General features: G+C 36.5%; 1 protein-coding gene across 2 annotated transcripts in view; it reads left to right on the top strand.

Annotated features, from left to right (window-relative positions):
• Positions 1 to 19864, top strand: part of RAB3GAP2 (RAB3 GTPase activating non-catalytic protein subunit 2) — a 76375-nt gene that overhangs the window by 49631 nt on the left and 6880 nt on the right. Inside the window, exons 20-31 of one of the 2 annotated variants that reach the window (XM_045536306.1) lie at positions 543 to 756; positions 1132 to 1229; positions 4012 to 4117; positions 4726 to 4886; positions 5913 to 6141; positions 9502 to 9675; positions 9777 to 9883; positions 12326 to 12392; positions 14483 to 14553; positions 16266 to 16301; positions 17560 to 17634; positions 17931 to 18149. In XM_045536306.1, coding sequence (XP_045392262.1) covers positions 543 to 756; positions 1132 to 1229; positions 4012 to 4117; positions 4726 to 4886; positions 5913 to 6141; positions 9502 to 9675; positions 9777 to 9883; positions 12326 to 12392; positions 14483 to 14553; positions 16266 to 16301; positions 17560 to 17634; positions 17931 to 18149 — 1557 coding nt within the window. The remainder of the gene's footprint in view (positions 1 to 542; positions 757 to 1131; positions 1230 to 4011; positions 4118 to 4725; positions 4887 to 5912; positions 6142 to 9501; positions 9676 to 9776; positions 9884 to 12325; positions 12393 to 14482; positions 14554 to 16265; positions 16302 to 17559; positions 17635 to 17930; positions 18150 to 19864) is intronic. The other variant, XM_045536307.1, reaches the window with a different exon arrangement.

Here is a 19864-nt window from a genome sequence, read left to right as displayed (position 1 = left end):
CATGCATGTGTGCGTACTTGTCCCTAATTTAGAAAATTTTAGTACTGTTGGGATATGTTTCTGTACATATGGTATGTAAAAATAGTTTGAAAGGCTGGCAGGTTGTATCCCTGAGAGCCACATAGAGGATTTATATGTAGATACAATGAAAATTGTTTTCCTGTATTTCTATTTTATAGTGTTTATGTTGCTTAATAAATAAGCATTTAATTTCAAATAGTTCTTTAGTTTTTGGAGAATGACAAGAGTTGCATTTGTTCCCCTTTTTAAATTTTTTCTGATTATACAATAATTCATGTTTATTAAAATTTTTTTTTAGTAGTATGTAGTGTTTCAAGATTAGCTTTATTTAAATAACCTCCTACCCCTGAAATGTAATTCAAGAGTAAAGTTTTAAACAGAGTACACTATAGTTATTGCATTAATTAAAAAACATCTTTTGCTTCCAGGCTTGAATTTCAGTTCAAATAATGGGGTTGACAAGTGACAAATTCATAGAAGGAGACATGGTCTACTCAGAGCTTCTTTCTTCTATTTTTAAGGACTTGGCTGTGTTACTAAGGCTTGATGAAAACGAACTGCTTAAGCTCCAAGCGTTATTAGAGAAATATAAACAGGAGAACTTCAGGACTAATGTTCGGTTTTCTGATGATAAAGATGGTGTGCTGCCTATAAAAACATTCCTAGAATATTTAGAATATGAGAAAGATGTGCTCAACATAAGGAAGATAAGTGAAGAGGAATATGTGGCTTTAGGTAGGTGAAATAATAAACTGGTCTTTGTATCCTTTTCTAGAAGAAAGCCTGGTAGGAGCATATAGCATCTCAAAGATTCAGTTTGTTTTGAAATTGAAATCAAATTAATGAAAGAATTTAATGTACTAGATTTTTTAGTCAACAAAAGCCATTGTGGATATATAGGCACTATGTCATACAAGTTGTATTAATAAGTGTACTAAAGAGACAATGTTAGGCAGGTAAGGATTTGCTTTCTGCTTTAATAAATAGGCAAATTGAACCATTAGTGTCTCTTCTCTCACACTGTTTTGTCCCTTGGGATTCTAGCAGGAAGATTGTTAATCTAAATGGTAAGTAGTCATCGATTAATGTGTTTTGTTTTTGTTCTACTAGGCAGTTTCTTTTTTTGGAAGTGTTTGCATGGAGAAAGCTCCACTGAGAATATGTGTCACACTTTGGAGTCTGCTGGACTTAGCCCTCAGCTGTTGTTGGTAAGGTTTTTGTTGCTAGATGCCATTCTTCCTTGTGAATGTTATTCAAAATGTCAGTCTTTGTTTTTAACTGTTGTCTTTTAGCATATCATAGAATGCACATGAAAACCTTCTAAATATGATCAAAGACATTTGTAATCACCATATTAAATAGAGTAATATTATTTTATTTTTATTCTCTGTAAATTTTAACAAGCATATTCTATGATTGGCCTAAAATAAATTTAGAATCTGACCTGTATGCATGCATTTACAGTAGAATTTGATCATCATTAAAACTGTCGTGTTGGAACTATGAAAACAAAATAACCTTCCCTCGAAGCAATATGGAATTGTTATCAAATATTTCCAAACTTTGAATATACATTAAGATGTAATCTCTATGAAATAATAAATGTAAAACAAAAAAAATCATCCAGTGGAGAAACTACAACACTACATTTTTGCCCTTTCTTAAAAAAGTAAGGAAAGTTGCCCCATCATCATCTGTTCTCCCTTATTACCCACCTCCTACACATTCACACATACACAGTTGTCCCTCAGTTTTTGTTTAGGGAATTCGCTCCAGCCCCCCAAACCAAAATCCATGGATGCTCAAGTCTCTTATATAAAATGATGTAGCATTTGCATATAACGTATGCACATCCTCCTGTAGACTTTAAATTATCTCTAGATTACTTATAATACCAAATATGATGTAAGTGCTATGTAAATAGTTGTCATACTCTACTGTTTAAGGAATAATGACAAGGAAAAAAGTCTGTATGGGTTCAGTACAGATGCAACCATCCATTTTTTTTCTCCTGGATATTTGATCCACGGTTGTGTGAATGCGTGAATGCAGAACACATAGCCCTAGTCATACATTTTGTACCTAAATTAATCAGAATGAGTCTAATGGCAATGTAACAGAGAGCCTAAAGAGAAGATAAATTCTACCTTCCCTCCCCTCCACATTTCCTTTTGATTTGCTTCCCAGCATACATGCATACAAAACAGCAGAAGTTATTTTTTTTATTGATTATATTAATAGAATGTCTTTGTTACCTATATAGGCAGTCAATTTTTTAGCCTCTCTAGTCATGATAAGCAGCAGGTTATGAGGTGAAGAGGAAGTCTAGAAGAGAGGGAATTCCCTTAATAAATGGAGAAAGGTTATTCAGAATTTTGTGGGTTAAACGGAATGTTGGGTGGCAAGTGGAGTCAACATGGTATAATATGATACCACTGTTGTAATCCTCCCTCCCAAATACTCTGTATGTAGCTGCACATATAAAGCCATTAGTGGCTTAGCACATAGTAAACTTTATGTAACCATTAGCATTTATTGTTAACATTGTCATTATTTTATGAGCATGGAGGAAAATACGAAAGGGCATATTTGGTTGTTTAATAAAGAGATTTCTATGTGGGGTGAGATGGAAAGGGAGCCGGCATGGGGAGAGACTTGGAAGTTAGACAAAACAAGGGAAAAATAGAAGGTTAAACTGTGCGTTTATATATGTATGATTTCATATGGGTAAAAATTACATATGTAAATTTATATGTACATGTGTATATACTCACATAATGTGAAAATTTTTAAAGGAAAAGAAAATATGCATGCTACAATCGGGCAGATCTGGTTTCAGATTTTAGTTGTAACTCATTAACTGTATGGTGCTGGGCAAGTTAGATTTGTTTTATGAGCTTATTTCATCATTTCTGAAATCTGGATAACCATCCCTGCCACAAAGTGTGTTGGAGTCAATGAGGTGATATCATGTCAGGTACTTATCATAGCGCCTGTGTTGTCCTCATAAGTTCATTTTCTTCACACACTTCTCTTTCAACTCCCTACCCTCCCTGATATTTGAAAATTATTTGAACTGATACATTTAAACCAACAAGTCAACTTTTTATTAATATGTTAGAGCTATTTTTCACATAAAGGTACTGCAATACTGTGAGACATTAAGGCCTTTCACAGATCCCAGTAGTTACATTAATAGATGTGCCATCAGACCATTAAACTTCGTTATGGCAGGGTTATCTGTGAACAATTTTATAAATCTTAAAACTGTTTCAAATTTAAGTAGATACGCTGGTTCATAGGCATCTTAACAGTCACTTATGTTGACTTAAGTGTTGTTTAAAATCTGTTACTCATAACTTGTTAGTGATTTAAAAATTGGAGTTTGGTAGTTTTATGTAATTGTTCCCCAATATCAAGTCTGCGATGCTTTTGTACAGCCAAGGCAAGGGTAAGACCAACAGCTCCAGATTCTCCCCCTACTCACCCCAATCAAAAGAGAGTGGAGTGGCACCTTGCTTATTTTCAGCAAATTCAAGCTCACATAGTAGTGTCCTCTCTGGTAATACGCTCCTTAATAGAGGTTTGAATTGGAAGGCAGTGCTTAACCCAAAGAGATGGAAATGGTGGAATTTAGATATCCAACAGGTAATAAAGAATCTTTTCACACTTGAAGTTCTGACTCGGGGGGGATGGGCGGGACTTGGGCAGTGTATGTGGCCTGAACTTTTGTAACCCCATGATGATAAGCTGAAATAAAAAAAATAAAAAAACAGAAAAAAGTAAAATCCACAACATTCAGAAAAGCAAAAAAAAAAAAAAGAATCTTTTACATAGACAAGGTACGTTGTTCTGCCCCTCATGTTAACACAGTGCAACAACTCAGAAAGCTTTATCATCCATATGCACACATGCACTGTCTAGGAAAGTGCTAGATTTTGTCTATGTTAAATATATTTTAGACTGAAAAAGATGTAAATTTGATTTCAGTCTCTGCTCCTGAGTGTTTGGCTTTCTAAGGAAAAAGATATTTTGGATAAACCGCAGTCTGTCTGCTGTCTTCATACAATGCTGTCCCTCCTGAGCAAGATGAAAGGTAGGATGCTGGTACCTATTAAAATGCAACATTCTCAGGATTTCAACTACTGCTCTTGGAAACAAAGTGTAGTGTTTGAAACACCACAGAAACTGGGAAGGAGCATAGTTTCTCTTAACAAAAGGAGTCTATAGGGTACAAAACCTTTCACATAGAGATTTTATTATGTATTAATAGTTATTAATACATTTGAAGTATGATTTAACTTATGGAAATTAAATTTATATTTTGTATCATAGAAAATAACATGAACAGTACATTTTCTTAACTCAGTAAGGTAAGTTGAATGGTCTTTGGAAGTAATGTTTTTCTTATTTTTGGTATGATTACCAAAATATTTATTATATTCATTTATTCAATAGTAGTTTTCAACAATGAAAATATTTCAAAGAAGGATTTAATAGTGATTCAGCAAGATGACGAAAATAACACAAATACGTGGAATATAAATGTTCTAACTAAGACTATAGATTTTTTTCACTTCATTGAGAAATACACAAACACATCAGTGTGAAATTTAATTTTAACATTATGTTTAATATAAAAATTAGTCCAAAAAAAATGACAGTGTAAGAGTTTATTTTTCAGTTTTCTCCCTATCCCTGTAGTGGCTATCGATGAGACCTGGGATTCCCAATCCGTGTCCCCTTGGTGGCAGCAGATGCGCACGGCCTGTATTCAGTCTGAGAACAACGGAGCTGCCCTATTGTCTGCACATGTTGGGCATTCTGTTGCTGCACAGATATCGAACAACATGACGGAGAAAAAAGTAAGTGGGCAAAGGTGCAACTTTGATCTGTACCAGTCAGTCAGCTGAAGGGATGATTTTCCTTTTCTTAGAGTACATTGTTTTCAGTGTTATAGAACATCTAGAATTTGAAGTGTATGTCCAGCAGGTTCTTATATGTATGGGGAGGGGGGACCCCTTAATTTGTTTATTCGGATGCTATGCATACTTGAGTTTGGCAGTTGCTACATGGCAAAGGGGAAAAGTGCTAATGACTTTCTGCCAATAGCTGGTGATTTGTGGTGAGTCCCTTTAAAATGAGTCTCCTGGCTTCAGTTTCCTCATCTAAAAGAAGTCAGAGTTAGACTGTATCGCTTCTCAGGTTTATTCTAGTTCTAAAGTTCAATGATTGTCTTTACCCCTTGCCTCCTTATAAACCTAGCATTGAATGAATCAAATATAAGTTTCCCACTAGACCTTTTGCTTTGTGTTTTTCCTGATCTCTTGAGAACTCAAATTTCCCTTATATCTTGTGATAGATGAAATTATTTTTTTCTACAGGGATGTTACATTAGTTTGGGTGAGATACCTAATTAGTTCTGTGGAGAGTTACTTGATATTGTCAATCACAATTGTTCATAGGCTAAAATTGATATTGCCAACTTGAAATGTTTTTAATGATGGAGAGAGATGAAATTTCAGATACGTTTTTTAAGTTGTTGAGTACATTCTGAAGAGATGGTCAGTATCGTGATTGGTACTGATAAAAAAAAACTGTGGCCCTTGCCCAGGATGGCCCAGAAAATTTTTTGAGGTATGCACTGGTTGAATTGAGGTCATTAGTGCAGGACTCATAAATGTTCAAACTCAGCATCCTTGCGTTTGAATCTGTAGTCTACTCCTGACCCTCATGTTTCTTCCAGCCAAGTAATAATATTTGTGAAACAGCACTGATGTGTTGCCTTGTGATGTATCCTGACTCTTCATCAGCTTTCAAGTTAAAAGCTCATTCAGGTTAATGTTGATTCAAAATCTTTGCCAGAGAATCACCAGTACATTTTCTGTTAGTTTTCCCAAACAGTTTTAGGCGCTGATTCAGAGGCCCTCACTGATTCCTGGGAGGCCCTTTCTCTTGACACTGAATACTGGAAACTCCTGCTGAAACAACTGGAGGATTGTCTCATACTTCAGACTCTGCTTCACAGCAAAGGAAATACTCCAACCTCCAGAGTGTCATCACTACAGGCTGAGCCACTTCCAAGGCTTTCTGTTAAAAAATTACTAGAAGGAGGAAAAGGTAAGCTGAAGTTCATTTGAGCATTTGCATCCTTATTTTTTGTTATGATTTTTTTTAATAGAAATGACTGAAGAATAAGGAAAGAAAAATATACTCTTATTAAAATAATAACAACCCTCTGTACATGTTTCAATTAATTTTCTGTAAGTCTGATTCAGTCAATTCCATGCTCAGGAACCCCCAGGTACTTCCCGCTGTATAACAAAATAAGCAGTGGTTCTCAAAGAGTGGTTAGAGGACCTCAAGAGTCCTTCCTTTTTCACCTACATGTCTGTATGAGGCCAGATTTTCCTCGTATATTCCAACGAAAACAACAAAACAATAGATTGAATGCCAAAGCTGGTTGGAGAATCCAGACATAAGTGCTAGACATTAAATAGATTTGCAAAAGTGTAAAATAGTGCCACATTTCTCAGTAAATTTCTTTTTTTGCTTTGGGAAATAGTTTTTCCATAAAGTATTAGCATTTAATAGGTTTATTATTTCATTTTTAGATGAATTAATAAAAATATTTTTTTAATTTCTCTGTTTTAATTTCTAATACCATAAAAATGAACAGATGTAACCCATAAGCCGAAGTTCTTTGAGTCATCAATAACGTTTAAGAATTTAAGGGTTTACCTCTTACCATATACAAAAATCAAATCAAAATGGATTAAAGACTTAAGTCTGACACCTGAAACTGTGAAACTACTAGAAGAAAACATTGGGGAAGTACTCTAGGACATTGGTCTAAGTGAAGATTTCTTGAGTAAGATCTTAAAAACACAGACAATCAAAGCAAAAATGAACAAATATGATCACATCAAGCTAAAAGGCTTCTACACAGCAAAGGAAACAATAAAGTGAAGGGAAAACCCACAAAATGAGAGAAAATATTTGCAAAGTACCCATCTGACAAGGGATTGATAAGCACAATATATAAGGAGCTCAAACAACTCAATAGGAGAAAAACCAAATAATCTGATTTTAAAATGGGCATAAGATCCAAATAGACATTTCTCAAAAGAAGACATACAAATGGGTGATAGGTATATGAGAAAATGCTCAACATACTAATCATCAGAGAAATGCAAATCAAAATTAGATATTTCTTTCATTATAGTTTTAACTATGTCATTTTAATCCCAGTTAAAATGGCTGTTATCAAAAAGACAATAATGATTGCTGGTGAGAATGTGGAGAAAGGAGAACCCCTGTACACTGTTGGCAGGAATATAAACTAGTATGGCCACTATGGAGAACAATATGAAAGTTCCTCAAAAAACTAAAAATGGAACTACCATGTGATCCAGCAATCCCACTGCTGGTATATATACAAAAGAAAGGAAATCAGTGTATCGAAGAGAGATCTGCACTTCCCTGTTTATTGCAACACTACTCACAATAGTGAATGAAGCATGGAATCAACCTAAGTGTTTATTAACAAATGAAGGAAAAAGAAAATGTGATGTATATATATACACAATGAAATATTATTCAACCATAAAAAAGGATGAAATCTTGTCATTTGCAACAACATGGGTGGAACTAGAGAACATTATGTTAAGTGAAATAAGCCAGGCACAGAAAGACAAGTATCATATGTTCTCACTCCTGTGTGGGAGCTAATAAAAAAATTGAACTCACAGAGATAAGAGAATGGAATGATGGTTACCAGAGGTTGAGTAGCATAGTGGGAGAGGGGGATAAAGAAGGAGTGGCTAATGAGTACAAAAATACAGTTGGAAGGAACAAGATCTAGTGTTAAGTATGACAATAGGACTATCGTTAATAATTTAGTGTATATTTAAAATTAACTAAAAGAGTGGAATTGGAATGTTCTTAAACATACGCCTTTTCAAAACATCACATGTACCTCATAAATATATACAACTATTATGTATTAATAATTTAAAATTTGAAAAACTTTTAAAAGAATTTAAAGGGATCATGAGACTAATATATTTGAGAACTGCTCAGAGTGTGAACTCTTAAGCTTGCCCTTCAAGAACTTTTGAGTTTGAATCCAACTTATTTTTCCATTTCTTTCTTGCTTGCTTCCTAGATTTTAGTTAAAATGAAGCATCTCTGTCAGGTTTTCCATCTTTCGATCTGAGCCTGTCCTCTTCTATTTCCCTGCCTCTCCCACTCATGGATAACTAAATCTTACTCATCTTTCAAGGGGCAGCTCAAATGCTACCTCCTCCTAGAACCCTTTCATGATCCACTAACTACAGATTTTCCCTTCTTCCTCCTAATACCCACAAAACTTTATTCCTCTTTTCTGATGCATCACTTTCTACTGTCCTGGAGTCATTTGGATTCACGTACTTATGTCTTGCAGGAACATAAGCACCTTGTATTTTGAGTTCTCTTTGGGTGCTTACTCTTATCAGTAGCTCTGTTAGGCATTTGATACTAGAATGATTGTATGTCTAGGTTTATAAATATCCAGGTGTTTATAGATTTTTATTTATTTAACTCATTTTCTCATTCTGCATAAGACTTGTGGCAAGTTTTTAATTGTAAACTCATTACACTAGATGGTGCCAAAGAGTGAAAGTGTACACGCCATTTGAATATTAACCTAAGCAATATGATCAGGGGTTTAGTTCTGTAATGAGAATTATCAAATGATTTAGAAGCCAAGCATAAGAAATTAGCTCACCCAGCACACTGCTTCCATTTATTTTTACTAATAATTGTGAGTTTTCTGTGAAGCATTCTTTTTGTGGAAAGGTTTTAATTTGAATCAAAGTAGGAGGAAAGATTAAGAGAAATACTTTTGGTAAATTATAGAAGAATGTATAATTTGTTTTAGGAAATAAACAGGACCCTTTAGACATCTTGAATGTTTTCCAGCATGTATTTACAATGTTTTGCATTGCATTGATGACTGAAAACATGGTATAATATCATGTTGATTAGCTATGGCTAAATTTTGCCCAAAAATATTTCATTTAGTTGACTATTAAAAGTAATATAACATTGCCCTCAGGAACCTAGACAAATGTCTTATAATTTAAATGACAGCATTTTAAAGATGTATTCATTCTTTTGTCTGTGTCTGGGAAGATATGTTTTGAATTTATGTACATAGAAAGTACGTGGTTTACAAACATGTATGCACATGCATTTATAATAATCTAATATTTTCTGAAAGTATAAAGATGCCCTGTGATAACAAATATCCCACAAGTTATTAACACAGCTTAAATCTTATGGCTTTTGGGGGTCACCTTTAGGCTCAGAAATGAATGTGCCACTTAGATCTCTTCATAAGGAAATGTTGATCATGCACTGTATTGGCTCCCATTGGCAAATACTGCCATGCATGTGTTGTAAATTTTCATTTCCTTTCTTGTCTCCAAACTATAGGTGGCATTGCAGACAGTGTAGCCAAGTGGATATTTAAACAAGACTTCAGCCCTGAAATATTAAGACTGGCTAATAAACAAAGAGATGTTGAAAACCCAGATGAACCCCAAGAAGGTATTCACAGAGGTTTCCTTGAGGTATCAGAGGTGGAGATGGACTTGGGAGCCATACCAGGTGATACACAAGTAATGAGAAATATGAAATCCAGAGTGGAGAGATGTGGCTGGGTTTTCACTAAGGAAAAAATAACCTCACCACGCTCTTCTGACTTTCAGACTTGCTGCATTTAGCCTATGAGCAGTTCCCTTGTAGCCTTGAGCTAGACGTGCTGCATGCACATTGCTGCTGGGAGTATGTTGTTCAATGGAATAAAGATCCAGAGGTAAGACTGTTACCTGTTTTGTGTTAATTCTACTTTTGTGTACATACTGTACTTACCTGGGCACTATTGAATTAAATAGCTTATAAACACTGGCTTTTTCCTTGTTGGAATAGCTCTGTACTATTAGCTATGCTGAGTCTTTTTCATATATTACCTCATAATCCTCACAATAAACCTATGAAGTATAGGTATTGTCATTATTCACACTCTAAAGAAGAGAAAACTGGGGCTCAGAGAAGCTAAGTTCCTTCCCTAAGGACCCACTTCTCAGTGTCAGGATTTAAGCATAGGTTCCTCTTTATCTAAAACCAGTGTGTTTTGTTTGCCCTACTCCTAATTAGGTTGTGACAAGTATATTTTTTCTTTCTGAATCCCTGCATGAAATGGCACCTAGCTGACAGAATATTTTTAATATTAGGCATGATAAAAGAGTGAAGATCCAGGTGTCAACCTGATTGCTGTCTGATTGTTCAGATATATCTTTGTTACTTCTCTTATATTTGCCTCAGAAGAACAATCAAAAAAGACATTGTGTACGGGGTTGACTTTAGTCCAGGGTTAGCCTTGTTGCCCTCTCAACTCTGCTCAGGCATCGTTTTCCATCACTTTGGGTAGCCACTGTCTCTCCCGGGGCATCCACAGTCTAGGAGCAGCACAGGGGAAGGCCTCAGGCCCGGAGGCAGGAGAGCTGGATGTGGGTCCCAGATGAATTGCTCACCAGTGTCTGGCTCAGGCGAGTCACTGAAGCTCTGGCCTATTTTTTTAATCCCCACCCCCCTAGTTTTTGTAATGAAGGTGCCAGGATCCAATAAGATGTAAAAACACATGGTGGTTTTCCTCTTTGCCCACTGGTCCTTCTCTTAGGCCTCCTTGGTCAGTGCTCTGGTAAGTTATTCCTCTCAAATCAATATTCGTTATCATCCTTACATGAGGTGCACTCTTTTAGAGAACTCTCACGGGTGAACTAATTCATGCTAATATGTTGATGGTAAGGATTCTCTTTCTTCCTCCAAAAACTGTAATCACTTACATAGTAAAGAAAGACACTGAACACGTAAGTGATTTAAATAAAAGAATGGTCTTTGATCAATTAAACCTTGACCCAAAAGTGATTTTAGGACAGGGGATCCTCTTAATGCCCCTCAGAGCACCCTCTTCAGTTGATTCCTCTACATCTTGAATGGTAATTATTTTTAGGTTCTCTACTTACATGGGTTATTTTTCCATTTCATGACAAAAGGAATGTTAGGACTAGAACACAGACATAATAATTTCTGAAGTCTGAATAAATTAATTCCAGATTCAAATCTAAAAATGTGACATTTTGGAAAAACTCTGCTTTATAGCATTATTTTGTAAACCAGAGGCAGCTCGCATAGTGGGGTGAGACAAAGCTGACTTCAAGCCCCACCGCTGCTACTTACAGCGAATAGTAATCGAAGCACGCAGCTAAGTGTGACTTTTGGGAACGTTTCTGAACTTTTTGTATCAATTTGCACCAAAAATGAGGGCTATGACAGCAGTCATCTCAAAAAGTTATTGCAGTTTATAGAGAAAGTGCATGCAGAGTACCTGACTTTTGATTAGTGTTGTCATTGGTGTTACTAGAATTGCTTACGTTTAAAATAAATCCCTCTTTTTTTTTTTCCTGTTACATATTCATCATGCGTCATCTAACCCCTATTCTAATTCCACTGTCACACACACAACTTTATAAGGCTCAAGACAGTTAAAATTACCTTTGGGGGATTTTCAACACAGTACGTATTGGCAGCGACGATGTGTTTAATCTATGTACAGGCTACAAAATTATTTAGCAAAGATCTGGATAATTTCATCAGTATTACATACTGTATTTGAGATTTAATATGTAAACTTCCTTGATTAGAAAGAGTTGACTTTCAAACATCCCCTCTGATATTTCATATTTCCTTCCTGCCTTTAATTTTTTCTCCTTGGCAGTTACCACTAACATATAATGTAATTACTTATCATGTTTATTGTGTAGCTCCTTCACTGGAATGTAAGCTCAAGCAGGGCTTGGTACATAGTAGATGCTCAATAAATACTTGTTGAATGATGAATGAATTAATGAATGAATGAATTGTATTTGCAAAAGTAGACTCATTGTTTTCACATTTGTATGAAATTCAAGTATTTATTGGAGAGAATATTGCTGTTATGTACAAACCACAGCAAATTTGAATCCAGATGTTTGCCTTTATGAATATACCTGGGAGTTTCTAGGGATTAATCATTATATAGGTCATATGAGTTTAAGAGGGACAGTTGAAGGTATCTTATCAAAAGTTACATCTTACCTAATAATTCCGTGTTCTAATACAACACTCCTAGGCAGATTTTTGCAGAAATTTATGTAAGGTATTAGAAACACCTATTAAATGATACCTCTTTTTTTCTCTTTTTCTCCCTGCATGTAAGGAAGCACGTTTTTTTGTTAGGTCAATAGAACATTTGAAGCATATTCTTAATGCACATATTCAGAATGGTAAGTAAACAGATGTTAAAAACATCACTGATTTTAAAAAGGCATCCTGATTTAATCTAAAGATTCACATCCTATTAAATTTTTATTTGAGTGTCCCGCAAGCTAACATATTACTGTGTTTTGCTATATGCAAAGAACTGGCTGTTGTAACTACTTGGAAAAATGCTATCTAGAAAGGGGCAACGGAGCTGGTAGTAACTTTCCCTTTTGTTCCTTAAGCTGACTACTCTTCCTTCCTTGGTATAATTAAGGGAGCTATTATGCATGAATCATTGATTCCTCTTTAGTTCACAAGTAGAGAAGGAAATAAGGATGGAATTGTCAGGACTATAATTCTTGGTGAAAAGGCTTGGTAGCCAAAAGCCTAAGACTAGACACTAGAAACTATCTTGTGTTTCTTTTAATCAATGTGAATATTCTCCATTGGCTCTGAGACGTTGGGGATTGCTGGTGTCTCCTTGAAAAAAATGTTGCAAATTATTGTAGAGAACTTATAAACAGATTCCATTTGATAGATACAGCTGGATTTCATTATAAGAATTAATTGAGGAGAGAACACTAAGCTAGTTAGTAACCTTAGTATGTGGTGAGACTAGGTGTTGGGCTGGGTAAGAGGAGGTGTCACCTGATGTCTGTGTGATGAATTCTAGAGAATTCTACTGATTTCTTTTCCACCTGCATCATATTCTTATAGGTGGCATGAAGTCAAATTGCAGAAATTGTAAAATGTCCCAATTTATGTTAAGAGAACTTGAAAATTATTTATTCCTCTCTTAGAGCTTACCTTTATCCAAGAAAAAAAAAGATTTGCAGTGACTCATTTGGACAATATGGTCTCTAGATTATTCTATCCTTATTGATAAAATTAAGTTACTTCCTGACTTCAGGCTAGTATTTCTTTAAGTTAGGCCTTTGCTCATTTGTACCTGTACACACTGAGTCAGCATCCTGGCTGCTTCACAGCCTACAAAGGGCCTCACTCCTGAATACAGACTCGGCTACACAGACAGTTAGTAACAGCATGTGAAATGCCGTGGTTGCACTGTCTAATTGACTACTGCTTTGGGAATTTAATTTTAATCCCACAGCTTAGTGAATATGGAATTATAAAGCCTAGATTTTTTGTTTGACTTGTTTTTAAAAAAAAAAAAAAAACATTGTCTATTTATTTATGTATTTTTTTTTTTTCTTTTTGAGACAGAGTTTCACTCTGTCACCCGGGCTAGAGTGCCGTGGCGTCAGCCTAGCTCACAGCAACCTCAAACTCCTGGGCTCAAGCAATCCCCCTTCCTCAGCCTCCCGAGTAGCTGGGACTACAAGCACATGCCACCACACCCAGCTAATTTTTCTATTTTTTATAGAGACAGGGTCTCACTCTTGCTCAGGCTGATCTCAAACTCCGGACCTCAAGCAATCCTCCTGTGTTGGCCACGCAGAGTGCTAGGATTACAGGCATGAGCCACCATACCTGACCTTGTTTTGTATTTTAATACTTTTATATATATATATATTACTTTAGTTGCATATGAAAAAATCAATTGATGGCCATTGGGATTTTTTCTAGTGTTTGGTTGTTACGAATAAAGCTGTTCTCAACAATTTTATACGTATCTTTTGTATTCATTTCTCTTGGGTGCATACTCAGCAATAGAATTGCTAGGTGATAGGGTAGACATATATTTAGCTTTAGTAGATACTGCCAGTTTTCCAAGTGGTTTTACCAATTTATTATCCCACCATCAATGTGTGAGTGTTCCATTTGTTCCACATTCTTGCCAGCATTTGATATTGTCCTTTAAAACAATTTTTTAGCCTTTCTGGTGGTTGTGTAATGTTAGCTCATTGTGATTTTATGTTTCTCTCTAAACTAATGATGTGACTCTTTTCTTACGCTGATTGGCCATTTGGATATACTTACACAGCCTAGTTCTGACTTTTATTAAAGATAAAGATTTCATTAACTCTATAGTATTAGATAAGAAAAATGATATCTCAAGAAATAGTTTAATAAGCTTAAGGAAGACAGTAATTTGTTATGTATGATGAAAGTGAGAGTACACTAAACACTTTATTTACTGCTTGTTATCTAGGCATTGCGTTGATGATGTGGAATACGTTCTTAGTTAAACGTTTTTCTGCTGCTACCTACTTAATGGATAAGGTAAAGTAATTTTAAATTTCATACACAGACTTGTTTCTTTGGTTCCTTTAATTCATTGACTGATATTAGAAAAATTGTTTATGTTGGGCCTTGTTAGACTATTTTTTATTTTATTTTTTATTTTTATTTTTTTGAGATGAGATGGTCTTGCTCAGGCTGGAGTACAGTGACGTCATCATAGCTCACTGCAGCCTCCTGAGTAGCTGGGACTACAGGGGCACGTCACCACGCCTGGCTAATTTTTTCTATTTTTAATAGAGATGGGATCTTGCTCTTGCTCAGGCTGGTCTCAAACTCCTGAGCTCAAGCAATGACCACCTTTCTTTTAAGAGAATAGTAATAAAAAGTAATTCATATGTGTGTTACTATTTACAACTTCACAGCATTCTCATATCCATAGTAACATTTGATTCTTAAACTTTGATTTGGGTGAAAACAGTCCTGAACTAGGAAACAGATTTTGTGATTATTCATTCAGTAAATATTTATTATAATGTGTTATCTTTCGTGTGCCGTGACTGTGCTAGGTTCTGTGGTTGAACAGATGAAAGTCACACTCCTGGCCTTCAAAGAACATAGTCTTAAGACAGGTAAATAGATAATAGGGAGTTTTTAGAGCTTAGAAGAGAAAGTAAATAACCAGACAAGGGGAAGTTTTCTAATTTGAATTCTGGGGAGATAAGTATGTATGAACCAGTAAAAAGTGGGTGAAAATTAAATGTATTGCAAAAAAAGACCTGGAGATATGAGTCAGTTTGTTGCATTCGGAGAACTGCAGCTTAGTATGGCTGGAACATAAGAAGAAAAGAGAAGCTGAGGTGAAGAATTTTCTGTGCCGGTAGTGGATTTTGGATTATCTAACAGTGTGTATAAACTGTTTAGCATAGGGTCTGGCACATAGGTAAGGGCTCAGTAAATGGTAGCTGTTAATTTATACTGAAGACATCGGGGTACTTTAAAGCAGAATAACTATATGCTTAGATTTGTATTTAAAAAGATGATTCTGGCAACAGATGAAATATCTCGGAATTGGAGTGAGCTGAGCCTGGTTGTTCAAAGGCCGCTGCAGTAATCTCAGCAGGAGGTAGTGAGGTGAAGAGTCTTTTGTACTGGAGTCCCTTCTCCACTGTCTCCTGTGAGTGTCTCGTCCTATCAAATAACAGTGCTGAGGACAGAACTTTTACCTCCCACTTATTGCCCTGTAGACATAGCCAGTAGAATCTTAGTACGTATTTACTGAATCAAGGAAATCTTTCTGAGCTAGGAATAGCACTCCTGTCTGCGTTAGAGTGTTTTTCCTTCTTTCTGACCACTTCAAACTATTGTATGTCTTTATCAACTGGCAAAATTCTTAGGCCCTCTTTATTAGTAGCTTCAAGTTTGGCTCTGGGTTTTGAGGCAACATAGTTATTTGCACAAAGTAAGGACTGGATTTTTGGGTAGTTTTTTCTTATTTAATGAGTTCAAAAATATATAATTTATGTTTGAAAAGGATTATTTGTGAGCCCAGGGTGATAAATTTAAGTTCCACCACAAAATTAATTGCTTCTACTGTTGGTAGAAGCCACAGTTAACTAATGAAAGGTTGTCACATTTATTTATAGCTGTATATATAGTTTTAAAATTTGGTTACTTTTTACTTTATATACCGTAGGAATGCCTCTTGATTTAAATTATTAAGTATTACAGCATTTTGTGTCTTTTTATCTTAGGTTGGAAAAGCACCAAAGGATAGGTTATGCCGAAGGGTAAGTGATCTTCCATAGTTATTGTATAATTACAGTTAATCCTACACTTCATATAGTACCTTATTAACTGTAGGGGTGAACTTTGCTTTTTACCAATTTGATGACATATCTGGAGATAAGGAAAATGAAAAGAGAATACTTATATTAAGGAAACTGATTGTGAACTATGGCCAATTTTAATTCAGCTTTCCAGATTGTCAGCATGTTTAAGCTAAGTTTTCATAAGATGTGTTCAACTTTGGACTGTGAACAGGAGCGTAACATGCTACCATTGTTGCATATTTTTTCTCTACTTCAGATTAGAAATTTATAATAGAAGCATCTAACATCAAATTGAAGTAGTTTCATATGAATAGTGAATTTGGTTTACCTATATGTAATAACCATTGTATAGACACAACATTAGTCTTGAATAATATTCCAATCCACGGATACTGGGTTTGTATTTGGGGCCAGTGATTAATAGTGCTAGTAGCTTTTGCTTAGAAATTTGAAATGTTCATATTACAAATATCTTTAAGAAATAATTGGGACACATGAATCCAGCTGTTACAGGCCCTCAGTTCCCAAAAAATCACCATTGTTGGAGAGTTATTCTAGTGTGTTCTTAAGAGGGGTTGTATGACTAGTTATATACGTGCCCACACACTTTGAATTATTTACTTTGAGACTGTGAGGAATGTATTGGTTATTAGTTTAAAAAAGATTGCACCCAAATGCAGTGACCCCTTGGACAAGCCCTATAAGGGAGCCAACGGGAACCATCTGTTGCCCACAGCACAAATGTGATATTTAGTTCTCAAGCTTGGGATTCTAGTTTTGTTCTGAGGGTTCAGTTCAGTCTTTAAAAGATGCTCTGAAACCAACCGGGCTGTTTTCTTAGAACTTTCCAAGTTGGACTCTTGTGTGTACATCTCCCATGTACCATGATGATTTGGCTATCAACTGGAAACTGAACAATGAGCACAGGAGTGCCGCCATCTGTAGTAACTGATGAGAATGCATCTTTACAATACATAAAGAATGTTAATTTTTTAAAGTTGATAGTAGTACCACTTTTTAAAGCCTAACTTTAAAATTAGTTGACTCTAAAGAATCTAAAAGAAGGAACTTAAACATGCTAATGCCTTGACTTTCAAATTCTTGCCTATTTAGTGCAAAAAGTTAAAGAAGTGCGTTGTATTCTGTTTTTTGTTTTTGTGATAGTAACTATAGCAGTTTTGTTGCAGGGCCTAATTGTTTTCCTTTTTAAAAACAGGATGTGGGAATGAGTGACACAGCAGTGACATCTTTCCTTGGCTCCTGCTTGGATCTTCTTCAGACTTTAATGGAGGTAAAAGAGGTGTATTATTATTCTGAACTGCTCCTAAGATACTATTCTGAAAATCAGGGGACTTAAGAAAGGACTATTTTAATGAGATTGTTTCTCATTTATTCATTTCTTTTGACGTAAGCCTAAAAAGTAGTGATGTTTTCTTATTAAATTGTTATTAAATTTTGTGTTTTTATTACAGTTTTAGGGGATCTGGAGTATGGGTTTGCACTTTGCCTGTGATAAACTGATAAGGATATTTGTGAGCTATTAGTTTGCCAATTCTGAACACAGTCCTCCATTCTCAAAACCCGTAGGCAGATGTTAGCAGGGATGAAATGCAGGTCCCTGTCCTGGATACTGAGGATGCCTGGCTCTCGGTGGAAGGACCAATCTCAATAGTGGAACTGGCCCTTGAACAGAAGCACATCCACTACCCGCTGGTGGAGCACCACTCCATCCTGTGCTCCATCTTGTACGCAGTCATGAGGTTTTCCCTGAAGTCTGTGAAGCCACTTTCGCTTTTTGACAGTAAGGTGAGTACCTCAGAGGATTTCAGAGCTATTTTAAAGCTGCAGGTTTAGCAGACACATGGATTTTCTTATTTAATAGAAGTTGTTCAGTACTTTTGTGACTTGTGTAGAATAATTCATTGTGAGGTTCCAACTCTTTTATTCCCTGCTTGATGCCATTCTTCTGATTTACCCTACATGTTGGTGTCCCTTGGAGTTTTGCTCTCTCGTGTCTGCCTTTCTCATTCTCCATGTTCTTCCTGGATACACATGTTTTTCCCTATCACGTATCTCTAGGTCTGACCTATCCCCAGAGTTTGGGGCATATATTACTACTGAACGTCTCTCTCTGAATGTCCTATGGGACTTCAGACACTTCATATCTAAAATATATCTGCCAATCCTCACCCCCATCCTGCCCCTGACCTAAATCTACTGTTCTCCTGAATTTCCTGGCCTGGTTATTTGATTAATGATGTCATAATTTCTGCACTGGCAAAAGCTAGAAACCTAAGTGTTCTGTCTAATTCCGTACTTCTAGCTAATTTACTTTATTGTAAATTCATTCTTGTAAATCTCCTTACATCGTATCTGTCTGTTCCTCTCCAGCACGGTCGCTCTAGTTCAGGCCTCATCATCTTTCCCTCGGCTGACAGCAGCCCCTTCCTCATCTCCCTGCCTCCACTTTCTCTCTCTCCAGTGCCATGCTGTGAGGGCTGTCTTCCCAAGACAGAGGTCTGATCCTGTTAGTCCCATGCCTGACATTTTGGCTGCCCTGCAGGGTCCGGTCCAAACTTGTTAGTAGAATATGTACGAGACCTTCACAGTTTGGCTGCTGTGGATAGTAAAACCCTTTTCTTCCCCATGCAGGTGTCAAATGAGAGACAGACACAGGATTCAGACCATTGGAGAGAAAAATGTCAACTTTATTACTTAGTGCCTTACTGCTGGAAGCTAGGTTGGAGAACACCCGGTGGGAAAGTGGGTCTATTGTTTCCCCCTTGTGTGAGAGACTTGTGCACTCAAGGACAAGCACAGCTGGGGCCCCTGAAGGCTTCCCCTGAAGTCCCTGCCCTATAGGAGCAGAGGACATGCTCTCCCCGTGGCAAGACTGCCTCCCTAAAGAGGGAAAGCAAGGGGCTGTTGAGAATGTTCAGCTCCTTCTCCTAAATTCGCCAGTGCATCTTGGGGAGGAGTGAGTGTGGGGTGAAGCAGGAGACCTGGGAATATGATCCTAATAGAACCCCTAAAACATGGAAACATGGAACCAGGAGGCTCCCCACAGCCGTCACTCACCTTTCCTGTTTCATCAGCCTTCCCCCTTCCCCCTGGCTGACTATCGTTAACCCTCCCTCCCCTCAGAGAGATCATACATTTCATTACTTCTTGTCTTCGTTTGTGATACTCAGTTTTCACAGGCAGCTATTTTGTACGGCCAACTCCTTTTCATGTTTCAGGTTATTACTTAAGTGTCATCTTCTCTTCAACGTCTTTGTCTATATTCCGTGAACTTCTCGCCTCTTTACTGTGTTCTTATGTCCACGTGCCCTGCCTAGCACATAATAGGAGCTCATTAAATGTTTAATGCATTTATAGTTAAGATGTTAAAGAAAAGTTACATGGCAGTGGTATGCAGAAGAGACTGGAGGACACAGTGAGTAGAGTGCGGGAAACCCCTGAAAGTAGGAGCTGGTGAGGATGTGGACTCAGGGAAGGTAACAAAGTCATGAAGGGATTTG

This window comes from Lemur catta, chromosome 23, assembly GCF_020740605.2.
Source record: "Lemur catta isolate mLemCat1 chromosome 23, mLemCat1.pri, whole genome shotgun sequence".
Taxonomy (NCBI): Eukaryota; Metazoa; Chordata; class Mammalia; order Primates; family Lemuridae; genus Lemur; species Lemur catta.
This window is presented reverse-complemented; position numbering and strand designations above follow the sequence as displayed.